This window comes from Caenorhabditis briggsae (assembly GCF_000004555.2).
Source record: "Caenorhabditis briggsae complete genome, chrX, whole genome shotgun sequence".
NCBI classification, from domain to species: domain Eukaryota; kingdom Metazoa; phylum Nematoda; class Chromadorea; order Rhabditida; family Rhabditidae; genus Caenorhabditis; species Caenorhabditis briggsae.
In genome coordinates this window covers 21,104,807-21,122,498 of record NC_013491.2, presented here as the reverse complement: position 1 = coordinate 21,122,498, position 17,692 = coordinate 21,104,807, and the positions used below count along the sequence as shown (strand labels likewise).

The 17,692-nt window shown below is 36.3% G+C and overlaps 6 protein-coding genes across 6 annotated transcripts; 3 read left to right on the top strand and 3 right to left on the bottom strand.

The window, feature by feature from the left end:
• Positions 1-368: 368 nt before the first annotated feature.
• CBG08879 lies at positions 369-1,591 on the top strand (the record flags this gene model as incomplete). Its single annotated transcript, XM_002648667.1, has 2 exons — positions 369-635; positions 956-1,591. 2 exons carry the CDS (start codon positions 369-371, stop codon positions 1,589-1,591), a joined length of 903 nt encoding a protein of 300 aa, XP_002648713.1.
• Positions 1,592-2,937: 1,346 nt separating this feature from the next.
• On the top strand, positions 2,938-3,918 carry CBG26774 (the record flags this gene model as incomplete). The annotated part of the gene is made up of 2 exons (XM_045240784.1): positions 2,938-3,198; positions 3,769-3,918. The coding sequence occupies 2 exons, from the start codon at positions 2,938-2,940 to the stop codon at positions 3,916-3,918; spliced, it is 411 nt and encodes a 136-aa protein (XP_045098830.1).
• An 897-nt stretch (positions 3,919-4,815) lies between these two features.
• CBG08881 lies at positions 4,816-5,461 on the bottom strand (the record flags this gene model as incomplete). The annotated part of the gene is made up of 2 exons (XM_045240783.1): positions 4,816-5,013; positions 5,060-5,461. 2 exons carry the CDS (start codon positions 5,459-5,461, stop codon positions 4,816-4,818), a joined length of 600 nt encoding a protein of 199 aa, XP_045093865.1.
• A 2,936-nt stretch (positions 5,462-8,397) lies between these two features.
• On the bottom strand, positions 8,398-10,769 carry CBG08882 (the record flags this gene model as incomplete). Its single annotated transcript, XM_002648669.1, has 6 exons — positions 8,398-8,568; positions 8,617-8,748; positions 8,793-9,116; positions 9,168-9,388; positions 9,428-9,663; positions 10,528-10,769. The coding sequence occupies 6 exons, from the start codon at positions 10,767-10,769 to the stop codon at positions 8,398-8,400; spliced, it is 1,326 nt and encodes a 441-aa protein (XP_002648715.1).
• Positions 10,770-14,537: 3,768 nt separating this feature from the next.
• On the bottom strand, positions 14,538-14,654 carry CBG26775 (the record flags this gene model as incomplete). Its single annotated transcript, XM_045240782.1, has 1 exon — positions 14,538-14,654. One exon carries the CDS (start codon positions 14,652-14,654, stop codon positions 14,538-14,540), a length of 117 nt encoding a protein of 38 aa, XP_045098831.1.
• A 1,415-nt stretch (positions 14,655-16,069) lies between these two features.
• On the top strand, positions 16,070-17,511 carry CBG08884 (the record flags this gene model as incomplete). Its single annotated transcript, XM_002648670.2, has 4 exons — positions 16,070-16,493; positions 16,539-16,761; positions 17,243-17,322; positions 17,369-17,511. The coding sequence occupies 4 exons, from the start codon at positions 16,070-16,072 to the stop codon at positions 17,509-17,511; spliced, it is 870 nt and encodes a 289-aa protein (XP_002648716.2).
• Positions 17,512-17,692: the final 181 nt, after the last annotated feature.

Here is a 17,692-nt window from a genome sequence, read left to right as displayed (position 1 = left end):
AGAATCATATTCCAAGAAAGGAATTATCCTTTAATTTTCACGTTTTTCTGATTTTCCTTTTGAAAGAAGACAAATTGTTGTTTGTTGTTCTTTATCTCGAAACTACATTTTTTGATACAAATGGCACGCTTGGACAGAGCAAGAATCCCATGGATTTTGAGAATATTTGGATCAAAAGTCATTTTCTCATTCTGATCAGTGCATTTTTCACGCTCTCATTTTCCTTTTGAAAAAAAATTCAGTTTATTTTTAGAGAGGAATTGATTTTCCGAAAAAAATTTCATGAATGTATCCTTTCTCTTTTTTATTCTTTCTTCATGCAACCTTGAAATATGATTGCAATAATTTAAAAAAAAATTCAGTTAAATATGTCTGGTGATCCTTCAATCTCCGAATCTGACAAATCCGATCGAAATCTCAGCAATGAGGAGTCTGAAAAATGCACCGATGGTCTTCAATCAGAATTACAAAAAGACGTAGAACTGAAAATTCTTCGCAACGCCTTCACAAGCAAAACACAAACTATATCCCAACTGGAAGAGCAATTTATCGAACTCAATAGAATGGACGAACGTCAGAAGATGCAAATCGCTTCGCAGAAGAAACAAATTGCAGTTCTGACAATAACTAGGCAGGTTTGTAGCCATTTATTTTTCGAGAAAATCTGTAGGATTCTTTTAAGAAAATTCGGGAAAAATAAATTTTTGGACGCTTTTGAAAAACGTTTAGAAAGCAACAACCACCCATAGGTCGAGAAAAACGGGAAAAAATTAATTGAAAACCTAATGTCCCGTTTTCTTCCAAACTCTTCAAGAATTGCTGAATAATGATTTTGGAAACAATATTCGGAAACGAAAATTTCCAAAAAAAAATTTGGGGAAAATTTTCGGGAACAACAATTCCAGAACACTTTTCTTGAACAAGTATTTCCATAATGCAAATTAAAATCTTTCAGACACAATACACTGAAAGTCAACTTCTGGTGGACGAGCTCAATAAAAAAATCAAGGAGAAAAATTGCCTGATCAATAATATTATTAACAAAAAAAAGAAGGACCTCGAGAAACTGGAAGAAAAACACCAAATTGAGTTGAAAAATGCAGAAATGAAGCACAGAGCAGAGTTATGGCAATACCGACAAAATGTTAGAAACAAGAAAATGAAAGACTCTTTTATGCAAACGGAGGACTCTGACGACGACTACATTTCTTGTTCGGAAGACATTGAAGACAATGTTTCTTGTTCGGGCGACGTTGAAGACAACGTAGAGGTTCCAAAAAACGAACAATCAATAGATCAAATAGAAACTGCGACATCATTTGAAGCGGATCATCTGGAGCTGTCAGTCAGACTTCTCAACATTGCCAATAAACTGTTGAACATCCAGGACAAGAAGCAGCAAGTCAACAACGCACTGCAAACCAATAATCAGTTCGAACTGGATGCTGAAAAAGAGAAAAACTGGATGGTCATGGAAGAGAACAAGGCTCTCCGAGCTGAATTAAACCGGAATAAAAAGGATCATCAATTAGAAGTTGCTAACTTGCACAACCGCTTGTCAGATGCCTATGGGTTCGAGAAGTGGGAGTGAAGAATACGACTAATATTTAAGTTTTTATGAATTATCTTCTTCATCCATTCTTCTGTTTTTTGCCCAGTTTCGTATTATTCTGTAAACGTTATCCGTTGTGATCTTTCTGTTGATATGCATTCAAAGTATTTTATGCATGTTTTCTGTATTGTAGAAAAAACCACAAATCAAAATGAAATTGCCAGAATATGTTGCTCTTCCACCATTGTTTGATGTTGCATACCGTTTTCTTTCCTAGAAAATGCTATTTCGTACATCCTAATCCTTATTATTTTATTGAACTTTAAAGCGCATTCAATGTAATTTTTTTACAAGTTGTTGTCAATTTTGTGGGTGACTAACTATAATAGTAAGTTTTTTTTTCATACCTAATTTGAAATTTTAACATTTAAGAATGACAGTTTTCAGTCAGTAAAAAGGATTAGGATTTATAAAACAACGTTTCCTAGGAAACAAAGACATGCGTGGGAAAAACGCCTTCTTTAGTAATAAAAAAGTATTTGTAAAAGCCGGAATAGAGCTATAGGTCAGGTGTGGTGAATTGAAAAAAAAAATTGAATATTCTAGAAATTAAAAAATTGGGGATTTTTCAAAATCACAAAAAATTGATCATCAAATTTTAATTTAACCGTTTCTTTCAAGTTAAAAAAAATGCTAGAATGTAAAAAAAAGATTTTCGAGATTTCAGCAATTCATTTTAATCATTCCGCCGGAATTGTTGAGAGTTTGAGAATGATATGATATGATAACCGATTTTATAAAAATAATGACAGAAATTCTTTTTTCTTACTCATCCGTGTATTGCTTTAAAAAAGAAGGAGACCATTGGGCCCCTCGAATTTTCAACTTGACGCTTTTGAATCTGTTTTCCTGAAAAAGACAGCAAAAAGTGGTCAACTAACAAAATGTTTGTAATAATCTCCAAATCAAGCATAAATTATTTACGTTAACGCGTGAGCACTTTTTTTTCAAAAATAGGCGGAGCCCCTAGTTACAAAACCCTATTTCCAGATGTTATCAGTATTCATTTCTGCCTAGGACATCTGTTTCGTAACCGAGCTTAGAAGATGACCGCTCAGAACTCCTCGGCGCTTGAGAATCATGAGGAAAAAACGTCACAAACGCACATGTTTAATGTGTAAACCATCTTGGTTGTAATAAGCGCAATTTTCATTTTTGCTTCTCTATATTTCATGATTAAACTAGCTAAGAAAATCGAAACAATCAATACCAAAGAGTTCGCTTTTGTTCGAAAACAGCGAGTTGTTTCATCATACTTCGTCATGGGAAATTTAGGTCAACTGGCTTCAATTTTGTAAACCTCTAAACGTTTTCAGATTTTTCTTATGTTGTTATTTGATTGTTTGTTTGTCCAAGTCCCAACCTCTGGTTTAATCCCTTCTTTGTGCGAATTTCCCAAAGTTTTGAAGAAATTTCATCTCACTATTCGTCTCCTACATTTTTTATATCTTGTCCAATCTACCCAGTATACGGTAGTCAGAGTTATTCGCATCTACTACAGACAAGATCTTCATTGGTATCGGAAACTTCTAGTCATTTTTGTGATTCTCGTCTCCTTAATCGCTATTCTTTCTGTATTGATCTTCGCAGCACCTCAAATTAAACATTGTTCTCTACAAAAACCGAACACAATGTCTTTGAATATTGAGGTTGGATTTGGGGTAAGACTCGTATTCTGAAAACAGTTACATTTTGGTTTTTTTAGGAAATCATGGAGCAAATCGACTTCTGGTTCACTCTTTTTTTGTCTTACTGGGAATGTTTTTGGATTTCTTTTCAATATCTATCAAGTACGATATGACATTATTTACGGAACCACTGGCGAAACAAATATCCTCGAATTTCGAGCCGAGAAAGTCTGGACATACGTTGCAGCTTTGAATTTTCTTCCATACTCCAAACTTCTCTTCTCTGTTGTAAGTTGTTTTAAAGACGAAAAAGTATTATGGGTTCGATTGCTCGAAATCAAAGTCTATTTCGGTAGACATAGAAAACTTTGGATGACTGCTTTTTGAGAACTTTCTGATCAAATAGTGAACGCGTTCGGTTGGAAATCAGCTTGCGTTAGTAAAGCGAAAAGTTCAAAAGTTGCTTTCTGATTATGTTCAAAGAAATTCCAGAAAAAAAGAAATGAAATAATAAAAAAATATTTTGAGATATCCCTTGATCCAGTCCTTTCTTCATGGATTATGTCTCTCATTTATGGTTGTGTAACTCTGCTTATCCCTTTAATTGTTCTCAACACTCACCCGGGAATCGCCAAGAAGAAAAAGACTTTGGTAGCTACAGTATCTGCGTGGAATTAAATTTAATTATTTCTTCGAATAACTTTACCTGCGAAAAATGAATCGCAAACATTTCTTTCAGAAATTGTATATTCATTATTTATTTTTTTCCATCACGGCTAGTCTTACAATGAACCAATAAACAAGTTTTTTCCAAGATTTTTTCCGTTCCAAGTGACTACGAATCAAAGTCTGATTAGAATTCTTCCTGATGATTAATCTAAAGAAACTTTTGTGTACCCGTGTGAACTTGACCGAAACATTTTTTTCCACTTGACTCATCATGAAAATTAAAATATCTCTATGCTCTCGTCGCCGTGGCTGTAAACATCTGGAGATCGAAGACAAAATTAAAAATTATTTCTGACAACTTCTCCAGATCTAAAACATTTTTCCGGAAAATCAGTAAAAATATTATTTTTATGATTTTGAAAAAAAAAACATAGGTAACTGATTAGCAAATTTAATTTTTTGAAACCCGAAACTCGTGAAATCCGGAAATTTCAGTTGTGCGCGGTTTTGATGAATTTTTTGACGATATATCTGCATTTCTAAATTTCCACTGAATCGTGAAAAGAAAAAAATTTATTGAATCAGCTATCTGTTTTCAGGCTGACCTATTTCTTATCAGCACAACCTATATGTTGAAATGCTCATTTGCGCATAGCTCATTTGCTTATTCATCACTAATATTTTGCCACACCTACAACTTAGTTATTTTTTTTCTAATAGCGCTTTTTTGTTTTTTTTTTTTTTCGAGTGTTTCTTTTCGCGCACTTTGCGTTTTCATTTTTTTGTATTTTGAAAAAAAACAAACGATTTTAATTTATAAAATTTATTTATCAAGTTGGATGAGTAAGAATGGCACAAGAAAAGGAACGAGTAGTTGGTCTCCTCTGGAGCTGCCAAACGATCGAGTCAGATGAGAAGTGGTTGTCCATCCTCCTGAGTCAAAATCAGATCACTGTTGGCATCAACCTCAGACAAACATTCCTGGATGCGTTGTTTGAGAAGATCATGATTTACAGGGATGATGTCATTGAGTTCTCCAACCATTTCAAAAAATGGAGTCATGAACTTCATCATCAGTGGCAGAGTGTCGCGCGGGGTCCGAATCTAAAAATGTTAATATTTGTTACTAGGCTTCTTTTTTTCTACTCACCAACTCCCGCTTCCAGTTCATCAAATCATTCTCAGGAGATTTGAGTTTTTGGCGGAAATCGAAGCCGCTGGCATATAAGATGGCGTAGCTGGCTTGGATAACATCGTCTTTGGGCGCCGGGTCGCATCCCAAAGAAACATCATAAGATGAGTATTTCATTTTCGAGAAGTTAAAATCTCTGGGATCGTCTCTGAGATTTCCATCTGCGTCAGCATAAACGTGGCTCAATCCAAAATCCAGGATCTTCACAGACACTTGATTTCCCGGAGTCTTGGGTTGCGTTAGGGCGAAATTGGATAACTTCACATCCCTATGAACCAATCGCAATTCGTGTAATGCCTGAGGCATTTCATCATTTGATAAGCAATTCCAATCAAAGTAGGACGTTTGTATGACTTCCATGGTGTCGTTTCACGAATCAATTCAAGGTCGTAAGTAAGGAGTTCCATTCCTGAAAATATTTAAATTATTGTATTTTCAATTACAGGAAGTAGTTTTTTCCAGAGACCGTATTCATGAACATTTATCTATGGAAATAATTTAATCTCAACCAATCAGCCGAATTATTCAAAAAAAAAAGTAAATAGACGCATGAATCTACTGAAAATCTTTCACATTTTTCAAATGATTTTCCAGTTTCTGATATAGAAAAATGACTTTGAACAAGATTTTCTCATTTCTTTTAAACTAAAAAATTCTTATTTTTAGACACAGTTCTTTAAAATCTAGTTCAATTCATTCATGTAATTTGTATCAAAAATCAAAAGTTTTAGTGAGACATCAACGAAATTTTAGTTCAAAGTTAGATAATAACGTTCTTTGATACTATTCTATCGATGCATAATTTTTTGGAATACTAGCTTTTCAAAAATTGAGTGTGAATATCAAAATAAAATAGCACAACTACTTCATGACAAGCGGCGTATTTTCCAAAAAAATAACATTTCTTCAATTTTCACGTTTTTCAGTTAAGTTTCTTGAAGTTAATGATTTACATAGGTATTATGAAAAATCAGCCTACTTGTTTTTATTTTATGTATGAAAAAAACTCACCGATTATGTGATAGGGACCATATTTGCCAGTGAAATGGAATCTCGGGGAAATGTTACTGTAGTATAACAGTTGTAGAGCCGATGCTTCGATAAGCAGGTCTTCTTCCTGCATTGACACCTTCATGGCAATGGTATCCAAGCCGCTAATCGCTTGATAGACAGCGCCATAAGATCCATGGCCAATCAATCGAGAGAGCTGGTATCCTCTAATCAGCAGATTATCGTAGCCAGACATACTGAAAAAAAATTCAATTTTCCTTTCTGCAGTGAAAATTTGTAGCTTTTGCTGATTTTTTCTGACTCTTTCTGTTTTTCTCTCAAAATTTAGTGACCTGATTATTTTTTGGCGTGACCTAAATTCCAAAATATGCTCAACACTTTTTTATAACTATTTATATGACGTTTTCTGACTTTTTTCTGATTTTTTTTAGATTTTTCTGGATGACCTAATTTATTTTTGGCGTGACCTAAATTCCAAAATATATTCAACATTTTTGCCCAACTATCACTTATACACACCAACTACTTGTCATTGAAAAAAATATCAAATTTACCTTCGAAACAGACGCTGGGAGGGAGAGAGAGAGCGAAAAAAGTCACCAATCAGGAGGGTGAAAAAGAATGATTTTTCTGAAGGATTTCCCCCTTCATCGACCATGAAACGTGGAAGGTCACCCTAAATTGTTTTGAGGGCACCAGGATTTTATTATTTTTGAAGGGTGAGTGACTGGGGGTGGGTGGTTATGATGGGTGGGGATGAAGATTGGAACATGAAATTGGGTCAGCTGCGAAACTAGGTCAAAGGGTACCTCTATCTAGGTCAAAATTGGAATTTTATGGGTTTTAATGGTAGAGGTACCATATTGGATGGTTGGAAAGAGCAATTGATATAAAATCAAAATCAGGTCATCAGGCGACATTAACTAGGTCAAATTTGTATTTTTGTTAGTTATATAGGTAGTGGTCCCAAGTTAGGAGTATGGGATCCTTGAGAGATGAGAATTAATAATTAGGTCAAACTTTTCAGAAAAGTAGGTCACAGAAGTTGTTTTTTTCTCCGTAAAGATGAAGGTATTATATTTTGGGAACGGAATCCTTGAGGGATGGGAATTTTGATTGTAAAAACTCTTACAGAAGAATTGGTTAGGAGACCAAATTTATGTACACTTTCCTAGGAAAAACGTTTTTCTATCAGAACATTAGCTGGAAAGGCGTGAATATCGAAGGAGAATAATAGTTTGGAAAATCAGTAGATTATCATGGAATAGGGATACTAAATTCGTTTCATGTTCACACCAAGTTCTATGAAGTTTTTTATTCTGAAAAAGTAGTGTGATGATAGAATGATTCAATTTTCGAAGAACTAATAGAGCCAGTATAGTTTTTGGCTTTTTCCGGAGAACGGTCTCAAAACGGGATCACTGGTCCCATCTTTGAACCGCCGGTCTCAACGACCTTCGACAACGGTCCTATTGATCCGATAACGGTTCCAACGTTCCGAGAACGGTCCCAACTCTCCGATAATGGTCCCAATGGTACGACAGCGGTCCCAACCAGGCTTTCTTGGAAATTATTCTGGAAATCCTTGAGAATCTTTCTTGGGAATTTCAGTTTTGAAAACAAAACACTCTGACAAACATGCTGTTAAAAAAACAGAAATTTCAATTATCATCGAAATTCGCAATTTTGTCGCTGAAATGTTTTTCTCGGTATTTTTAGTGAGCTTTCGTTGGGACCGTTGTTGTATCAGTGGGACTATTTTCGGAGACTTGGGACCGTTGTCAGAACATTGGGGCAGTTGTCAGGCCAATGGAACCGTTGTTTGAATTCTTAGAACCCTTGTTTCAAAGATAGGACCGTTCTTCCCGGAAAGAGCCGATTTTTGTTATCTTATGTAGAAATTGAGATAATTGCGCTAAAACTTCTGAAATAGGTTGACCTTCTACTAGAGTGTTTATGGTAACTGCATTAGAAGAATGAAGAGATTTGGAAATCCGATTTATTAGACTGATTTTTGAAAAAGACAAAAAAAACATAGATTCAGAACTCAAAATATCATATTTTCAAAACTGACAGTTTTACAGAGATCTATGGAATTATCAGAACTCCACAAAGAAAAATGATAAGAATAGATTTTTTGGTCTCAGAAGCGGTCAGCCGCAATGAGAACAATTAAAAAAAAGTTCGAAATTTGGGGAAACCTGGGGGCTTTTTATTTGGAAAAATAAACGTTTCAATCACCAAATGCTGTTGAAAACGAATAAGTAAAGCAAAATAAGGATTTCTCAGACAGAACTCCTATCACGAATTTTGCCACCCCACTTTACATGGAAGATGTTATTTCTCCAGCGAACAGAAGGTTCCATTAAAGCCTTGATGAAGATCACTGGAGACGACAGTTCTCGAAACAACCAAAAACCAATAAATTGAACGAGAGACACTGTAAGCGGACCATTCTGAAAATAAACCTTTTAATGGAATCCTGAATATTTAGTTTTCCACACCTGCATGACTCTCATTATCATATAATCCATGAAAATCCAGAACAGAAAATTCAAGAAAATAGTCATTGGAATGTTGATGTTGAAAAGATGATAAACACTGAGTGCGAAGATGATGCCAGCTGGGAAGCAATCCTGAAACATTATTGGAAAATACGATTTTTTTTTAATTGTGTTACCTGAAGAGGCTCGACAAAAATAACTTGAGGCATCATGGCGATTCTCAACTTGGCCCATCTGCTCACCCTATTCGCAAATGACTTGAAGGTTGTAGCCGCTGAATTTTGAAGCGCTGGTTGATTCGAGATTCCAGATTTGTATCCACGTGCAGCCATAAGTTTGCCAAGAAAGTAGTCTTCTGCCATATAATCTTTGAATGCTGCCATTCCTCCACATTCTTCTAGAGCCGCTTTTTTGAATATCGACGACATTCCAGTTGGGCAATTGAATCCAAGGAAGTTTCCAGCAAGATACATCTTGGCATGAGCTGTTCCAAAGAAAACCTGAAATATTTTATTTCGTTTTTTTTTTCAGGGTTCGGAATTCCCTTATACCTGCTCAAAACAATTGGCCAATCCAACGCGATCCATGCAAAATGGAATTTGTGTTATTAACCCTAGTTTTTCCTGGCTCATAATTCTCTTGGCCAAATCAAGAATACCATCGGGCCGCGTGAAGATAGTACTGTCACTGATCATGACCAGTGGGTACTTCGAAGTCGTATATCCCGGATTCATGTTATTGTTTTTGGGATTGAACCCAATCTCGTGTTCTTCTGGAAAAAATCATGAAAAATAACGATGAGCTAACTTACGGAAACAGATAGTGGCGTCTACGTCGGGATATCTCTTGATAAGGGCCTTCACGACGGGGACAGCAACGTCCTCAGGGGAATGGAAGCAGAAGAGCAGTTCAAACTGGTGGTACTGTGCAGTGAAGAAGGAAGCCAAGTTTGTTTCCAGATTTTCATCGGTTCCCATTATTGGCTTGATAATCGAGACTCCAGGAAGAAAAGTGTCCGGTTCATTGACCTTATGGAGATGAAAGGTTCTGAAAATCTTTTTTCGTGCAGGTTTTCAGCTATTATTCTAATAATTTTCCTCAGTCTAGCAGTGTTGACCAAAATTATGCGCCTAACTAGCCATTTCAATGGAATACTGTCAATTTTAAGTTTTTGAAAAAGTGTTTATCACTGGTTTGATGGACGAGAAAAATTCAGAAGTTGCTGAACGAATATAGAACTTTTTTCTCAATGACAATTTTTCGAAACGATTACGAAATAGAGCGATATGATATTAAACAGAAAGGTTTGAAAAATTTCAAATTAACCACTCAAATAAATGAAAAACAGTCCATTGTATTACGCAACATATCTTCATAAGAAATGATTTCACAGAGAAATTGTTTAACAAAAAAAATGATTTTATACTCGATTTAAAGGTGGGGGGACATGAAAAAAATAATGTTCTCGAAATTCCGTTCAAAGATGCCCCTCGAGGAGTTGAACTTGTGAGGGCGATGATTGAGGGTGCGGCGCCGCTACCGACTGAGCCACGCGGGCAAAGAGAAAGCACACGCCCGATTGCATACATAAAGGCGAGGACGACAGATGTACGCAGAGTGACATTAAGTGTTGTACACCGTGACGGTAGAATGCATACCCTAGCTACAAAAAAACTACGAAAAATCTCCTGTCCCCCCACCTTTAAGACTCTAGAAATGTTCAAAAACAAAAGTTCAATTAAAACACTTTTTAGACACTCAATGTTGGTTATCTTCCACCTAATCGGTTATTTTCGGATAAAATTTTAGTTATTTACTGTACGAAGACATGTCTCAAAGTATCAAAGCTCTCCTACTCTTGACATGTTTGACCTCTGAAGTTCATCCAAAAAACAATGATAAATTACTTACCCATAGCAAAGAGCAATCACATGAATTGAATACAACGCTCCAACAAAAACCACTCCGAAAATTGCCAAACAAGTAGTGATGTCCAGATTCTCAATTAATTTTTCGATTCCCACAACGATCCAAGGCACCAAACTCGAGACCGTCGCAAAGAACGACGTTTCCAAGGGCACTTGCAAGGATTTGGTGGTAGACGGACTCTCAGAAATTTCTCTATCGTTTTGCCTTGATCTTTTTATGGGCATTTCTGAAAAATGGAAATTTCGAGATTCTGATTTCAATTGAAAAATGCCAAATAGACATAAAGGAGAAGGAGGATGTCGGCAAAAAACTGAAGAATAAAAATAATGGGTTTGAGGAACGAAAATTGTTTATATTCATTTCTCTCGGTCCTCCTAAGATTGAGGATTTCTTAGTTGGAGAAGAAGCGGACTAAAAAAATTATTTTGAAATAGTTCACGAAGACTACTCCGCCCTGTCCGACATGTACTCGACATTTGTCAGAAAAATCCAAACGATTCTAGAAAAAAAATGTCATACAATTTTTGTACTTTTTGATATGAAATAAATTTACAACAACTAAACATTATTGATGATGGAATAGCGATAAGGATAATCCAAAAGCGTGGAAAATAACAAAATTGAAGACAAAGGGAAATTGCAGACATGAATGTTTTTAATATTTACAATGTCGTTAGATAATACGTCCGCTTACCTTTTCGGATTATTTTCCAAATAAATTGAAAATTCATATTACAAATAATGAAATCGGACCATTCCCATATTAGATTCAGAGCACACAGAATAGCTAGAAGTACCAAACAAAAATAAAATTTCTGCATCTTAGACTTTCCGACAAACTGAAAAGTCGGCAGACAAGAATTACACAATTAACCAAAACAGCAATAACTATAAATATTCGGAGCAGCGGCAAACTGATAAGAAATGATGAAGAAAATGAGTGCACTTCAGAGAGGAGACAAAAAAAAAGAAAAGTGTCTAATTTTTTTCGCATGCTTCTTTATTATACGTTGATAACAGAACACGCATACAGGTTTACATTTTTGCACAGTTCACTTATAATATGAGATGAGGCAAAAACAAATTCAGCATAGAAAAATGGATGTCGCCTGTAATAAGTCTAATAATGAACGTCGAATAAATGAAAAAAACATTTTCAGAACAAAAAATCTTTGGTGAATTTTCTAACAGTTAGTGATGGTGTATGAAAAACAAACGTTCCAGGTTGTCGTACGATTTCGAAAACTACAGTATGTTTCTAATATTGAACGCATTTCATTTTTATATGCTCTTCAATAAGGATCATGGTTCAATTATTAGGTTGGCGGGAAAGTCTTTGTCACTTTTTCAATAGTTTATTTCTCAAAGAAAAAATAACCGAATAATTAATTATATTGTCCATCATTATCAACAACATGTCTCCAACGTTCCCTCAATTTATGGATTCCATTGCGGTAGAATCCAGCCGGGCGTGAGGCAAAGTATTGTTTGAGTGCCGCTTCGACCGCTCCACGGGAATTGAAGCTTCTTCCTTCGAAGGCACGTGTCATATCGCCAAATAACCAATAGTCGGAAGGAGCAAGATCAGGAGAATACGGGGGGTGAGGGAGAACATTCCATCCATATCCCATCAGCTCCTGCTTCACTTGTTTCGAAACATGTGGGCGAGCGTTATCATGTTGATAGTACACTTTCTTGTCTTTCAGGGCCGAACGGTCGACTGCTTTCTTGAGGTTTCGTAGTTGAGTAGTGTAGAGGTCTCCAGTTATTGTTTTGCCCTCGGGCAGAAGTTCCCAGTAGATGGGGCCGTCCACTCCCCACCACACAGAGAGCATAACTTTTTTCGGATGAAGGCCGGGTTTGGGGACATCCTGTGGGCTCTCTCCTTCTCCAACCCACTGGGATTTCCTGTGGTGATTATCGTAGAAGACCCACTTCTCATCTCCGGTTATTAGCCGGTCCAGCCATCGATCGCCCGCGTGGAGAGTGAGAAGAGTAATCGAATCGTCGACTCGGCGGTCAAGGTTGGCTTGAGTCAGGTGATGAGGTATGAATCGACCAAAAAGTTTTCTCATTCCAAGAGACTTCAAACCTTCAAGGACTGTGCTATGGTGAACTCCGAATGTGACAGCTAGTTCACGGCTAGATTGAAATGGATCCGATTGCAATGCGTGCTTCAGCTTGTCCAAATCCAACTCACGGGGTCTCCCAGAGCGATCCTTTTCATCGAGCGAGAAGTCATCTTTTTCGAAACGATGGAACCAATTGCGAATAGTATTGTAGTGAGGGGCATGTGTGTTGTACACATTCTTCAAGAAAGTTTCCGAATCCTTCATCGTGGTGTGAGATAGGAAGAGGTAAATCAAAACATGTCTGATGTGAATAGCAGTGGGAACAAACATATCGTTTCAATTACAGATGAGGAGCAGGGAAGGAAATGGGGACTTGTTTATATGGAAGGTTCTTATCACCTTGTTATTACTAGAGTCGATATCATACACAGCCTCCATATACGAGAACAGTGATTAAACAAACAGAGTGACAAAGACTTTCCCGCCAACCTAATATTTGATCCAACTGGCTCGGTGACTCAAATTCTGACGATTGGAACTTTCGGACCTTGATTTAAAAATACATTTTTTCAAATGATAACAACCGCAAAACCTGATAAATTTGGTAATTTTTAACTTGGCCATAATTCTTCCAGTTGCCCCCCCCCTCTTTTGTCTTGGTTCCCTTTTCTCATGGCCCCCGCTATTAAGAGCAAAAACTGTGACCTTCTGAATAATGTTCATATATTGAAACACTTTAAAATTTGCTTTTGCTGCTTTTGTAACTGTTATTTGAATTGTTTCATTTTTGGATGAGTCACATTTCGGGTCTTGTTGTTTCCCAAATTCTAAATTTCTGACTCATTGTCCTCACACTTTTGTAAAACAGATTTTCAAGAAATTTTAAGATTTCAGTTCTTCATTTTGATTTACTAATCGATTTGTATTTCAAAAATTCTAAACTTTTTTATTCCTCAATCCAAAAACTTAATCAGTGTTTCTCGTACCTCAAATTTTTAGCTTCATTTTTCTCCAAAACCAATTTAATCTCACTCCGACTAGTATCAATAGAGAATAAAAAACTGAATGGCTTTATGATTAGAATGTTGAGAAATTCGAACAATTGGTTCAGTTTCTAGTTTCAGGAAACTACCAGAGTTGTTATATTTTTCGAAAAAATAACTTTTTTTATTCCAACCGTAACAGGAACTCAATTCCAAAACCCCATTTCTAGCTAGAGCTCAATTATCTTATGTTATACAAAAGCTATGAAAAATCTGTCAACTGATGAAATATTAGTGACATCATGACCCACATTTAATCAGTTGACAGATTTTCAATACTTCACCAACCGCAAGGCTTTCGGAATAAATCACCATACGGCCGTCAAGTTAGGTAGAACTTCGAGCTCAATTATCTCGGTTTCTTCGAGAGTTATTAAAAATTATAAACTGAAAAAATATTGATGATATTATAATAGACAGTTTATCAATGGAAAATGTTCCGATAGTTTCTGATGGGACCAAGATAAGTGAGCTCAAATGCACTTAGTCGTTATTAGTTCAAGTCAGCTTTTCTAAACTTAAGATTTGTTCACACCTCTCTGAGTTTAATATTATCTTTTAATTTTAATCTAAAATTATCGACGCATTGAGCTAAAAATTTGGACACTGGTAAACATTGTAAATTAAAAATGAATTAAGCGTCTCCCACTGTTGACATCTCATGATGATATCGAATTATTAGGTTGGTGCATAAGTTTCTTCCGATTTAGGAAAAAATTTTTACATAATTTTTCTCAAAGGCTAGATTAATAAAAATAATGTCCATGAGCATTAATTGTTGTCTGATAACGCTCTGGTGATGTCTTGATTCCATCGGCCCAAAACGAGGAGAGCTGCGATTGAAAACGTGGGTCAACTCCTTTTTTGTGTCATCTTTTCAACTGAAGTCTTTTCTATCAAGGTGACGTTTAAGGGACCCAAACAACCGTTCATCCGGAAGCGTACGGTCCGGAAAATACGATGGGTACAAAAGAATAATACAGGCAAACATCATGAGTTTTTGGCTGATCCTCTGTAGACAGGCGATATTGCACTGTCGTGTTGGAAGCAAACCTTGATCTTTTCTCCTTGTTCCGATTCGACTGCCAATATCAATTTCTCTACTTATGAATTATATGGCGGCCATTATATTGGTACATTCATCTAAAAATTCCCAGTCTTCACTCCTTCGACAGAACATCAAACACGTAGCATACCCATTTTCATGGGAAATTTAGGTTCCGGGACGTCCAGAGCTAGATGTCCTTTGGCAATCAACTGACCCTTTCGTACATCGATAGAGTAACTTACCCGTTTCCCATCTACAGTAATTAAATCATTCACCTAACTGAACGTGCCAAGAAATGATGGGAGAAACATGCTCATGTCTACACAGCGATCTATATCGTCGTCCTTCGAAGCATAGGTTACTAATCGACCGAGTTCTTGAAGTTGCCAAGAGACTTCAATCCGGTCACAACACTTGGTTGACTAACTGACAGCGCCTTTGACATTTTACAAGTGGTTTGAAGCGAATCGGTCTTAGTGGTAATCTTAAATAGGTCCAAGTGCAACTTCCGAACCGATCTTCGTCTACCAGTTCTAAATTTTTGTCTTCGAATTGATTGACCCATGCTTGATGGTAATAGTAGTAAGAGATCCATCTTCATCTATTTCTTTCATTTTCTTGTGGATAACATGCCTTTTTAAACCAGAAAGAAATTGAAATAAAATGCAATTCAGAAAGTGTAGACGGTAAGAGACGAAAGAAAGCGGCATGCTCGCGAACGACAAGAGGGAGTAATGAGTCACAGTCTATAAAGGAAGTTCGTGAGATACTCTATCGAACAAAAAAACATCTTTCAAGAATAACCATCCCGCTGACTAGATATCAATTTTCAAAGTTGATCGTTCGAAATCGAAAGAAACTTATGCACCAACCTAATACAAAGAAACCGTCATATCTTGCGGTATTATCTGAAAGAGTACATCTTCTTCCAACTTTTTTTATGATCCCCGCCTGCTTCTATGTATATGAACAGACATTTGAGAGGTGGAACCTGCACGTGGAATGAAAGCTCGAAGAGAAATTTGGTTTTTATTCTGTTAATTTTTGTGGCTTCTTCATTGTAACAAATTAACGAATTTCCTCATATAAAAGCCCGCTCGAATAGCCAACTTTGAGCTCAATTATCCAGATTTCTGTGAAAAATATCAGATTTTGATAATTGATAAAATATTGGTGGTATCGTGATACAAATTTTATTAGTTGACACATTTTTGATATCTTTCATAGGAATTGAGATGAATAAGCTCAAAGTTGACAGTAGGGGGCTCTTCTATTACAGATTGTTCGGTATTTTTAGTTTAACGGCGTAATTTTTTTCTCTCATTTGTTATGCTTACTTTCAGATGATTTCAAATCCAGCCATGGCTATTAAACTTGGATACAATTGGAGATGGAATTTGAAAAATGGCGGATTTGGAAACGTTTCGGTTGTAGACAAAAAAATTGAGGACCGGGAGAAAAGAGTGTTTGTGATGAAACGCGTCAGTGCTTCAACTCGATATGAAATGGAATTCGATATTCATCGATTTGTGTTTGGATACGGAAGAGAAGCTGGATCGGACCATATCATTGAAATGTTTGCTATGTATGTGGCTGGCACTGAAGCGGTTTTCATCATCGATTTTGCTGATCAAGGTGATTTGGGAAGTAGATGTACTCTACCACTTCATCCATCGCTTGCACAGAACTATTTCCGTCAATTAATTTGGGGACTAGATTTCATCCACAAGAAAAACGTGGTTCACAGAGACATCAAACTCTTGAACTTGTTTTTGAAAAGTCCAAGTAAGCGGTTAACGTAGAAAATGAAAAAGGAATAACTATTTTCAGACAAATTGAAAATTGGGGATTTCGGAATGGCGGAGCGATATAGAACCGACTGTGGTAAACAGATCTGGTTGAAAGGCAGACAAGGTACGCGGACTCACCTTGCTCCTGAACTCTTCATCGGCGGAATGGAGTCAAAAGGGCCTCCATTGGATGTATGGGCTGCAGGAATTGTGCTAGTGGAGTTGCTTACAATGAAGCGGTTGTGGAAACAAGCTGATTTGAAGTAAGTTTGCATATTCCTGAAGAGAGGTACAAGGGAAACTCAGTACCTTGTTAATGCGGATGTTGGGAAACTCTTTGGATAAGTTAAGCATAGCCTATCTAGACACTTCTGAAAATTTCAGAATCCGCTCGCTACTTTCAGCCAAGTTATACCCGTTCTAGTACCGAAAATCGCTTTTTTATTGCAAAATAGCAATTTCCTCAACTTCTAGAACGTTTCGAAGCATAAAATATTATTTATTATTCTGAGAATTGAATATTCGTTCATTTTTTTGTAACTGGCTAGCGGTAAAAAAATGTTTTCAGAGGTATCTAGATAAGCGAATTTCTACTCATCATCTGATAAAAACCTGGGTTTACAAGGTGTTGATGATTGCTTGTTAGTGTCGCTCTTTTTTTAAAGATTTGTTGGAAACCTAGTAGCTACATTGTCAGAAGTTCAATGAAAACAACATCTTTAGCTTTGAAAATCTTTTTTACAGTGACAAAAACTTTGTGAAGTATTTTGATGACAAATACAAAAATATGGAATTCGAATGGAAAAGTCTTGGAATGGCAAAAAGTGAGTTATCTCCGTTTATGTTCAATTCAAGTCGAATTGTTTACAGAATTGGTTCAAAAATTGCTCAAAGTGCAATCTGCATTCAGGATCACGATCGAAGACATTATCAAGGACCCCTGGTTTGTCACGGATATTCCAGAAGAAGACGAATTCGAAATCGCAATGCGTGGAAGAGAAACGTTTGTTTAGTTTTGAGACCCGTGCCATCTTTTTTGATGTATTGTTAACTTAAACGAAAAAATTAATAAACGTGAAAATACAGGTTTATGAGAGAATAAAGATGGCAGAAAAGAGCATGATCATGCTCTAGTTCAAAATATTGGATGGTTCAATTATTTTGGTAAAAAACAGGTTCAAAAAGTTCACAAAA